This window comes from Penaeus monodon, chromosome 8, assembly GCF_015228065.2.
Source record: "Penaeus monodon isolate SGIC_2016 chromosome 8, NSTDA_Pmon_1, whole genome shotgun sequence".
Classification (NCBI taxonomy): Eukaryota; Metazoa; Arthropoda; class Malacostraca; order Decapoda; family Penaeidae; genus Penaeus; species Penaeus monodon.
The window spans coordinates 31,074,166-31,085,900 of record NC_051393.1 but is presented as its reverse complement, the minus strand read 5'-3'; the positions used below and the strand labels follow the sequence as shown (position 1 = coordinate 31,085,900).

The following is an 11,735-nucleotide window of genomic DNA, read 5'->3' as shown; positions in this document are numbered from 1 at the left end:
ATGCATTGTGTGCTTGGAAACCGTGTCGGTCGCACGCGAAAGGCAGGGCCGCCCGAGCACAGATTTCCCGCCTTGTTCCGGGCCGCGCGGTCGGCTCTGCTGGCCCTCGGCAGGCTTTATCGAGCGCGAACTCCCTCGCCCGATCCCTAATTATGGATTCTTGCTTTAGCGCCGGCCAGAAACGGGCTGTTAGCTATTTGGGGCCGAGATAAGTACTTGTTCAGACGCTGAAGTCATTCTGTCCCTCCGCTCGACCGATGCTGCGAATGTGGTTCCTTGTGGCGAAACGTCGGTGTTTGTTCCTCCTCGTGTCGAGGCGTCCACGACAAAAACATGGCGGGGAAGGAATAAATGAATAAATAGAAAAAAATATTAATATCGATATCAATACGCTTATCTATATATATTATGTGAATGTATAAATACATGGATACATAAATGAATAAATGCATTAATGTATGAATATATTAATATATAAATATATTAATATATGAATATAGATATATATATATATGAATGATGTATATTAAAAAAAGAAAAAACGCGCGTGTGTGTGTGTGTGTATATATATATATATATATATATATATATATATATATATATATATATATATATATATATATATATATATATATTACGTATGATTTCTCAAACTTGTAGAAACCCGCTTTACTTCTACTTTTCCTTTTGCGTCCCTTCTCCTCGCGCTTCCGCCCGGCCTGCGACGCACGAGGTGGTCAGCCCTTTAGTGCCCTTCTAAGGTGACATCACCTGAAGACTTCGCTTTCTCCCCCATACATCAAGGCGGATGAGCGTGACTCGCGATGTCAACACTTGTCTGAAATGTATATGTATTGTGAGGGGGGGGGGAGATGGAGACAAAGACATGGTTATTTATTACTGATAATGACTCCGCGGGTCCTTCGGCGTGCAAAGGAAGATGTCATCCTCTCGAGGCGGCGGCGCGGCGGCTGGGGAAGTTGGGGTTGAATGGTCGGAGAGATCTTCAGCCTTGATGTCTCTTGTTGCGTTTATCCCTTTTTGCGCTTTTTGGGCCGTTTGTTGTGGGCTAATCGTTTCTTCGGTTTGTGTTTTGATTTTGTTTGTGAGTTCCGTAATTCCCCGCTCGCGTCATATAGGGGAAGCCCAGCCGGGTTGTTTAGGCCTGAACATCACGGCCACATTCGATCCCATGAAAGAAGGAGAGGAAGAAAGACAAGAAAGAAAGAGAGCCCTTGTTAAACCACAAGCTGCGGTTATCGTCAACCACCGAAGACCTCTATTCCCCCTCCCCCTTCCCATTCCCCCTCCCCCTTCCCATCCCTCCCCCTCTCCCCCTTCCCATCCCTCCCCCTCTCCCCCTCCCTCCATCGTTTGATTTCTCTCACTGCGGTGCCGGCAAAAAGCTCTCATTGGTTGATCGCTATTTAATTAACACCCTCAGCTAGTCCCTCTTCCTCCCTCGACCCCTATTGCTGTAGTTTCTCCGCGTCGACTCTGTTGTTTTGAGTTGGTTATTTATTTGTTGTTATTTCTAGTTGCTGAACTGTGCTTGTCTGATATATCGCAACAGTTTCTGCTAATAAAATTATTATATTGCTATGGTAACTTTTTTTTCATTATTATTGGTGGTAGCAGTAGTGGTAGCATTGCCAAGGCATATATATATATATATATATATATATATATATATATATATATATATATATATATATATATATATATATATATATATATATATATATATATATGTATATATATATATGGTTTTATTCATAAAGTGTTTACAAGTACATTGAAAATAACGCTAATGATGGAAGTATGGGCTAATAAGTAAGCATTCATAATGAGCATGGTAGTGATAATCCTAATAAAGAGTATGATTAAAAAGATGATGTTTCTTTGTTATGATTCTTTATTTAGAAATAGGGAGAGAGCGGGAGGCGAAAGGGACAGTTGCCAAGTGTTGTTTTATCATCCTTGTTTATCATTGCTTGTATCAGAGCTTCCGAATAGGTTGATGCATCTTGCAGTACCGGAGAGACCGCGGTGCCGGTGGTCGTGTTTGTGTCGTGGGAAGTGCCCGTGGCCGTGCTAAATGTTGCAGTTCCTAATCCTGCAATGCCTTTTTACGGCGCATCATTCGCAGTCACCTCGTACATAAGTCAAGCAGTGATTACGGGGCGTTTTGTTGGCTTGTCTCCCCCCCTCCCCACCCCTCTTTCTATCTCTCTTCCTCACCCTATCCCCTTTTTTTTCTCTCCCTCCCTCCCTCCCTCCCACCCTCTCTCTCTCTCTCTCTCTCTCTCTCTCTCTCTCTCTCTCTCTCTCCCTCTCCTCTCTCTCTCTCTCTCTCTCTCTCTCTCTCTCTCTCTCACACACACACACACACACACACACACACACACACACACACACACACACACACACACACACACACACACACACACACACAGCCCCATCGCTCCCTCTGTCTCCCTTTCGATCTGTCCCCTCGTCATTTCTTTTTTTTTACCTCTGAATTTTTAGCGGGCTCTCCTCTCCCCTCCCTCATCGTCTCCTTCTGCCTCTCGCGTCTGTCATTTCCATTTCATATACAACCTCTTCTCTTGGGCCGAACGATCATACAGCTGCCTGAACTAGATACCCTTAACTTCGGCTTTTAGCATCATTGGTCGCTCTCTCTCTCTCTCTCTCTCTCTCTCTCTCTCTCTCTCTCTCTCTCTCTCTCTCTCTCTCTCTCTCTCTCTTCTCTCTCTCTCTCTTCTCTCTCTTCCTCTCTTCCTCTCTTCCTCTCTCTCTCTCTTCTCTCTCTCTCCTCTTTCTTTCCTCTTCTTTCTCTTCTCCTCTCTCCTTTCTCCTCTCTCTCTTCTCTTCTCTCTCTCCTCCTCTCTCTCCTCTCTCTCCTCTCTCTCTCCTCCTCTCTCTCTCTTCTCTCTCTTCTCTCTCCTCTTCCTCTCTCTCTCTCTCTCTCTCCTCTCTCTCTCTCTCCTCTCTCTCTCTCCTCTCTCTCTCCTCTCTCTCTCTCTCTCTCTCTCTCTCTCTTCCTTCCCAACCCCAAGTTATTCCTGTCTGACATTTTCGAAGTTGCAATCTCTCGGCTCCCTGTTGCGCACCCTCACATGTCTCGCTTTTCTCTGCTCATCCTCGCCGCTCTCCTCTTCCCGCCTCTTCCGGCTCTACTTCGATTTCCTTTTCTCTTGTCATTTCCTTCTCCTCCTCTTTCCTGCATACCCTTCTTTTTCTCACACTCCTGCCTCACTTGCTTCTCTTTATCTCCCTTCGTTATCGTCGTCTCGTTTGCGTCCTCTCCTTAGTTCCTATTTTATCATCATCATCCTCCATTTCATTATTCTCCTTCCTTTTCACTTCCTCCCTCCTTTTCCTCCATCTTCTATCCGTCTTGAGGATCGGTTGGTACCTTATGCATCGTTGAACAATTGGTAAAATAAGTGCAATTGCATGCTCATTACTAGCCACACTTGCACGATAATTGAATATGTTAACAGAGGCGTAGTAGGTCAACTTGCATGATGAGTCTTTAGCCCATTGGTTACGCCGGGATAAACACCATGCAATTTGTATGGCTAGGCGACGCTATATTATGAGGCGGGGTTGGGTGGGAGGGGTTGGGGGGCACCTGGGGATCTGATTTATTTGGCTCATATTTCAGACCAATTTTATTTGGTTCAGTTATGACTGGTTTGTTTGTTTTTTGTTTTTTGTTTTGTTTTATTTCTGCGACGGGCGTTTTGAGGGTCGTGGTTCGTCGTGCGCGGCGGTTGTTGGCTGAAGATAAACAGAATGGAGAATAAAAGTCGAATTGTATAGCATTAGATGTTGTATTGAGGCGACGAAGATTAAGCTAACAGGAGATAATTATCCATTGATTGTGCGACACTGAACTATGATCTTTTGTGCACAACGGCGTGGTGCCGAATGGCCCTTCGCGACGGCCCCGAAAGTAGCGCAGATCCTCCGTAGCGTCGGGAGGGACGCGGCCCGGCGACTGCTACGGACGGAAATCTGGCCTCCGTTTCTCCCCCGTTTGTCCTGAATGAAGTTACGTGTGGTGGTGTACGCTGTAATAAGGCTGTGTACGAAAGGTCAGCCTTTTAACTTCCAATCAGCAACTTACCCCCCAGGGCGCATCAACATATATTATACCAATTGTTATGTAGTGATGAGCAATATTGATGCTGATCGACAATGATCTTTTGGTTATATTTATCAAGTAAGGATGTAAGTGGATGTAGGCGGGGAGAGCTGTTACAGCACTTAGAATAAACATTTCTAAGCGCGAGGTGCGGTCTTCTCGTTCAGCCAGCGGGCCCGACTAACTTCTCTTGTTGGTCATTATGGCAGCAAGAACAAATTTCCGAATTCGTAAACTTCATGCGAGCTTTCGTGACATTGTTTACCGTATCTCTTGCACTGACGTTCGGTGTTTTTGCTGATGTGTTTGCGCAATTTATCCTTGTATATAACAAATGTTCAAAGCCCTTGTATCCACGCTGGCTTTTGTTTGACCTTCATTGGGGAAGAATACCTTCAATGAATTACTTAAAGGTTACTGAGGTAATGGCAAGTGTATTTCGTCTCATATTTATCAGTATTTCTGCTCGCCTGGGAGCGTCTCGTTTTTTGTATCTCTCCCTTTTTCCTTCCCCCCTCCCTCCCTTTTCCTCCCCTCCCTCCTCCCTCCCTTCTTTTCTCCCATACTCCCTCACTTCCCTCCTCCCTGCCCCCCCCCCTCTCTCTCTCTCTCTCTCTCTCTCTCTCTCTCTCTCTCTCTCTCTCTCTCTCTCTCTCTCTCTCTCTCTCTCTCTCTCTCTCTCTCTCTCTCTCTCTCTCTCGACAGGTCTTCTTATTTGTTGATTACCATTTACATTGCCTCAGTCATGTCGCACCTGAAATCCAATCTGCTAGTGCTTTAAATCTGAAGATTGGACATGAATGAATGATGCGAAATGTTAACAGTTTAGTCGGATGCGTTGCGTTGCGGATGGGAAAGCTGGCCGTTCTTTAAGGTCCCTGGTTCTCCCACGGAGTCTTTTTCGAAGAGCCAGAATGTTAGTTTACACGGGACGAGAGGACATTTTGATGGAACGGCGGATCTTGTTCTGAAAACGGAGAGGGGAAAAAATGTGGTTGTGATTGACTTTTAGAATTGCTAGTAGTGAGGTATTTTTTTTATCTCTTTTTTCTTGTTTGCCTATAGCTCAACCGTAGTATGCAGTATTGATGCTATGGACGCAATGTCCGCCTTTCCCACCCTCCCGCCCTCTCTTTTACTCCCCTCCCTCATCCCCCCCCCAGCTCACCCTTACCCCTCTCGGCTTTCATTTCCCAGGCTTACCTGCTTTTGCCACACCCTATACCAGGTTTTCAGCTGTTGTTCAAGTCTGTGATGTTAATTATTCAAGTATTTGGTAGAGCAGCTGGGACGGACCCTCTATTTGCGCATCTTTCGGAAAGGTCACGTGGTAAGTCTTCCCACACGAGTGGCTGTGGGGGAGGGGGATGGGGGAAGGGGAATGGGTGTGGGGGTATTATTACTCTAGTCACCAGTGCGTGGATACTTTTTTTTTCTTTCTTTCTTTTTTCTTTCTTCCCTCGTTTGCTTGATCCACGTCATTGATGATAAGGATCGTGTTTCCTTTTCCGCGATCGATGGACAAGGTCAATCCTGCACAAGATGTGGGGTTATTATGAGTGGGTGGGCCCGCTCTTTTGTTTATGTATTTATTTTATTTTCTCTGCCCTGATGCGCGAAGCGAGAACTATTGTTAGTTTAAAGCATGGTAATAATGATAACATTATGTTTATGATGACGAATCTGATTACTATTAATAATTTTATCGTTGATATTATTACTATGAAATCATTTGAGCTTTAGTTCTTATAACAAATATATTAATTGGTATAGAAAGTTGCATTTGGTAATTTTGAAAGGGAGGTACTCGTTACCAATAACAATGCTATGCGATGAAAAATTAAGATATTTTATTATGAAAATGAACAATAGAGAATCCCAAAAATATATAATCATCACTGGCATACTTAGAACTAAAATTCTTACGAAACAAACATTGTAGCTCAGTGCCATCACGGACATGCAGCTTTACATAGACTTAAAACCAATGCCGCGGTTTAGCTCCTGTCTTCCTCTCATTCATTTAGAGATATTCCGTATATATATGTACACGTGCAATGTAGATCTATCAATATGATATATATATATATATATATATATATATATATATATATATATATATATATATATATATATATATATATATATATATATATATATATATATGTGAGTGAGTGAGTGAGTGAGTGAGTGAGTGAGTGAGTGAGTGAGTGAGTGAGTGAGTGAGTGAGTGAGTGAGTGAGTGAGTGAGTGAGTGAGTGAGTGAGTGAGTGAGTGAGTGTGTGTGTGTGTGTGTGTGTGTGTGTGTGTGTTTGCTTTCCTCACGCATTCCGAAACCAGCCTCTCCCTCCCACGTGTCTGGAGAAATTCTCTGCTCACAGCTCTCCCTCCCGAGTCCCTCATCACGTGAACTAATGTCTGCCCTTGATCGTGACTCCATTGATTCGTGATATTTGCCAAGGGGTATGGTTGACATCCCCTCATCCCCCCCCCCATAGCTCCCCCTTCTCCCCTTCTCCCACTGGCTTTCCCCTTCCCCTCCCTGTCATGTCCCTCCCCGCACCACCGCGCCTACTCCCCTCCTCTCCCTTCGCATTACCTCTATACTTATCATACGACTCTGTGGAGGTCTGATATCCTTAGCCTGAGAAGGACGATCTTGCCGACTGTGAATGGGAATGTAAGAAGAGAACCTTGCGAAGGACATGTGCAAAATCTCGCATTTATTCATAAGAGTTTTCACTTCTGTTGGCTAACGGCGGACCCTTACCAGATGGGGTGATAAGGGCCACTTTAGCTTGTGCGATTCTCCCAGGGTACAGAAATGGGCGGGGGAAGGGGAAGGGGAAGGGGAAGGGGAAGGGGGTATGGAGATGAAGATTTGGGGTGGGGAAAGGGGGGGGCGAAGTATGACGATGGAGGGTCGAGGGGAGGAGAGGGGAGGAAGGGAGGGAGGGGAGTTTGTGATCCACTCCGGCTCTATAATTTAGGAACTTCGAATTATATGGAATATTTTTGTTCATACAAGACCTCAACGCGGGTCTTGCGAGGTGAATTATAGTGGCGATGAGAGGGCCTTCTCCCAGTGTCCGGGCGATGCGATAGGATATTAGACCTTCCGAACCCTGCCCGCAGCGCCTATAATTCCCTGCTCTCGCTCTTATGGCAATTATAGACGATTCTTGTGCTTTCTGGAAGATCCATTGTATATGTCGTGTACCGAAAACTCATATTTATTTTTATATGCATGAAAGTTACTTTTTATGCAGCCAGGCTTCAGAAAAAGACGGTAAAAACTGTTAATTGCTTTGGTTTTGATATCTTCATGCAAGTTTATTTCGAGGTACAAATCGGTTACGGCTCATCGCTTTCTTCTTTCCCGCACGCTCTCTTGTCAGTCCGTCGATGAGTTTCCAATCTATCTGTGCCGTCGCTTCGTGTATGTATGTATCTCTGTCTCTGTCTGTCTGTCTGTGCATGTATGTATCTATATCTCTATCTATCTATATATTTGTCTGTATGTATGTATATATGTAAATATGTATGTGTATATATATATAAATAAATACATATGTATCTATATACATATATATATATATATATATATATATATATATATATATATATATATATATATATATATATATATATATATATATATATACATATATGTTCATGTGTATGCATCACATTACTGACACACAGGCGCAGGCGAATGCACTTGCGACCGACGCGACCGACGTGGTGACAAACGCGCCCTGTCGCCGCCCTGTTTCGCCGGGCTTGAGAAACACTGTACTTCCCCGTTTTCCTCTTGCTTTTTAATGGGCATCGGGAATTGAATCTCCTGTTTGATATTAGTGGGATTACCTTCGCCTAGGATTAATGAGAGGGGATTAGCGTAATGGAAAATACATTGAAATATTTATTAAGAGCTCCGAAAATTTTGAGGATTAATTATGTACCAGGATTACTTCTGGTGATTATCGCTGACAAAATTACACGAGAATGTTTAATTTGCGATCTGAATATCGTTGGTAATTATGTATTTAGATTAACTCGGTTGATTAGTGTATGATGCGTTTACCCTAAATCAATCTATCAAGTGGGGGATGGGATTTCGAGCCTAATTGTATCTTAACGCAAGAAGCACAACTCTTATTTTTACTTATTACTTTGTCGTTTCGTTTCAGTTGGTCTGTGTTGATGCTGATGTTTTTTTTCTCTCTCTTTTGCGCAAGACCTTTCCGTGTGAAGAGCGTCATTTTGAATTGCAATGTTGGAAGTATTTATATGTTGGGGATGATCTCCATCTGTTCTCTCTCTCTCTTTCTCTTCCTCTCTCTCTCTCTCTCTATCTCTATCTCTATCTCTTTCTTTCTTTCTTTCTTTCTTTCTTTCTTTCTTTCTTTCTTTCTTTCTTTCTTTCTTTCTTTCTTTCTTTCTTTCTTTCTCTCTCTCTCTCTCTCTCTCTCTTCTCTCTCTCTCTCTCTCTCTCTCTCTCTCTCTCTCTCTCTCTCTCTCTCTCTCTCTCTCTCTCTCTCTCTCTCTTTCTCTCCCTCTCCCTCCTTTTTTCTCTCCCTCTCCCTCCTCTCCCCATCTCCCGCTATCCCCCTCCCCCCCCTCTCTCGCCATCTCTTTCCTTCTCTCCTTCTGTCTCCCCCTACTACGTCTGTCTGCCCCCCCCCCCCATTTCTTTCTTTCTTCACCCACTTCTTCCGTTCTCTCGCCTTCACGAATGTACATTTCCGTCATGCAAAGTACTTTGTAGCGGAAAGCACGAATCCTATTAGACGGAGAATAGTTTTATATTTGTATGTGAAAGATGTTTTTTCTATTGTTATTGAATTGATATAGCCGGCATGCTTGAGTGTCAAATATATCTCTACACGCAAGTATATAATTTTACTTTTGAAGAAACTTGGAATTTTCATGTGGATGCCAATGTTTTATTCATCCCAAGTTTTTTTTCTTCTCTCTCTCTCTCTCTCTCTCTCTCTCTCTCTCTCTCTCTCTCTCTCTCTCTCTCTCTCTCTCTCTCTCTCTCTCTCTCTCCCTCTCCCTCTCCCTCTCCCTCCCCCCTCCCCCCTCCTTACCTCCTTACCTCCTTACCTCCGCCCCTCTCCCCCCCCCCCTCTCTCTCTCTCTCTCTCTCTCTCTCTCTCTCTCTCTCTCTCTCTCTCTCTCTCTCTCTCTCTCTCTCTCTCTCTCTCTCACTGTCTTTCTTTCGTCGTTTCTTAAGACGCCCGAAGTAACAGTATTGCATTTGTGTTATTAAGTCCAATCATGCGATGGCGCTATGTTTTATTCAGCTGTTGGAATTGCTAGACAAATTAGCTCAGGGTTGGCGTAACGGGGTTTACCTTAAGAATACAAAACCCCGTTTAAGGGAATCGTCCAGCTATCGGATCCTTTTTCTTATTATTACCATCAAGCGGGTAGAGCAGTAATTACGATGGAACGATTTTGAGACTCAACGGAGAAATAGTTGAAGTTGGACAAGCATTCTTCTAATCAAATGGGCAGAACAAAAGTTATAACAGAGCAAGCACTTTGGTTTTGCCTTTAGAAACGTGCGTGTGACGTACTGTGAGGCGTTATCTTTGTAGTGTAGTCGGTAGCCGTGTCGTTAACTACCCGAAAGCAATACTAACAAGGCGATAGTTTATAATGATATTTATTCTTGCGGCCGTTAGTGTTCAGAGTTGCTGCTCTCGCAAGTAATGTTCAAGTAACTGTTGCCACCCGAAGAAGTCGGTTATTTGAATACGACACAGAAATGATTAATAGGAGTCTATTACGGTCAATACAGATCAATGACTTTTAATGATGGTTGCACAAGTAATCAACGTATAGCGTGTCTGTGTTAGTTTACACGCATACATACAGTACACAGATTCGTGCATACATAATCATATATACACCTGTGTACAATAATGCCTGCACTTACAAGAACATCCCATTTACATATTTGCACTCACGAGACACATCCAGAGAAAAGGAAGACACATTTACTCAAAATAGTGTTATTATTCTAACCGTAAGACCATTTTCATTAATATACCTGAGCACGCTTTCCTCACGTGTTCTCTCTTTGCAGGTAAGAATCCTTGGTTGGTCGCCTCCCTTGCCCTTTAGACCGGACAACATGAACCAGGTAGGTGTTATTTCAGTTGTTCTAACCAGCCCGGAAGAACACTTAACATCATACAGATCATTTTGTAGGTCTCTCTAAGGGCCGGTATTGCATTCTTTTTTTCTTTTCTTTTTAATTTTTTTGATTACCTTTTCTTTGTTTCGGTTTGATTTTGTTCCGTTTACTTTTTTTAATCAAGTCTCCTTGAAAGGTTTGGATGAATGTTAAGTGTTCTTTTGAACACCTAAGATAATCCGAAATCGGTATAAGACTGAATAAAATTTTGATAAAATTTCATGAAGCACTAAGGAAACGTTTAATTTTTCAAAACGAGTCTGAGATTACATTTCTGACAAGGATTGAAGTTTAGAGAACATTTATAAGTAATTACTTAAAGTTCACCACAGATGTTCAAGAGAACTTGAACTTCGACGTTTGATTTATTTTATTTATTTGTTTATTCGTGTTTCTTTTGATATGAAGGCTCGTGTAGGATGTGCGAGAGGATGTGCGCGTGCGCGTGCTCATGAGCGTGTGTGTGTATGTGTTTGTTTGTGTGTGTGTGTGTGTGTGTGTGTGTGTGTGTGTGTGTGTGTTTATGTATGTGTGTGTGTGTGTGTGCTCGCGTATGTGTATGTATGTGTGCGTGCGGGGCGGGCGGTGTGTGTGTGTGTGTGTGTGTGTGTGTGTGTGTGTGTGTGTGTGTGTGTGTGTGTTGGTACATTAGCAAATGCATACATGTGCGCTAGTATGTGATTGCGGGGCATGTGTGAGTAGGTGCGTATTGTGCGCGTGTGTGCGTGTGCTTGTGTGAATGTGTATTTATCTTTACAATGGAGAAGATTTTTGTCGTATTTGCACTTTCGATGCTGCTGCTGCCAAGCGTTAGAGAGAGTAAGAATTTTGGGCCCCCTTTTTTAGCACATATAGGCCAAACAAGGTATCGCTTTTAGTCGGGATGGGACGCCAGCAAACATTTTAATTCAGGATTCGACGCACGCTGGGGGGGGGGGGGGGCTCACACACACGGGTTGTTTCTATCTAAGATTTTTTCCTGATTTCTTTTGAGTTTTGTTTGTTTTATACGATATTGTTTTTTTCTACCTTTCTCTTTTCCTTTTTTTCCGTTTTTCTTTAGTTTTCTCTTTTATTTATTTTTGTTTGTTTATTTATTACTTTTTTTTTTCTTTTTTTTTTTTTTGATAATGTAGTGTCAGAGAAAGAAGGGTTGCGTGGCGCTGCCTCGAAATAGTTGGTATTTCTTGCAATGGATTATCTGCATGGTGTAAGAAAACCTTGCTTTTTACTTTTTTCTCACCCTACGCCTTATTCGATATTGATATGGCGTCTCCTGATGCGCTACGAGAGACTTAGAGTAAGTTGTTTGTTGCCATAACATATTTATTGCTGACCTCTGAAACTTTGATCCGAGCACAAGGTTGC

At 43.1% G+C, this 11,735-nt stretch overlaps 1 protein-coding gene across 1 annotated transcript in view; it reads left to right on the top strand.

The window, feature by feature from the left end:
- The window catches only part of LOC119576309 (protein tramtrack, beta isoform-like), a 65,577-nt gene extending 54,957 nt beyond the window's left edge, over positions 1-10,620 (top strand). Inside the window, exon 2 of the mRNA XM_037923929.1 lies at positions 10,257-10,620. Within this exon, the coding sequence (XP_037779857.1) occupies positions 10,257-10,391 (135 nt within the window). The 3' untranslated portion in view covers positions 10,392-10,620. The remainder of the gene's footprint in view (positions 1-10,256) is intronic.
- The last annotated feature ends 1,115 nt before the right edge of the window (positions 10,621-11,735 follow it).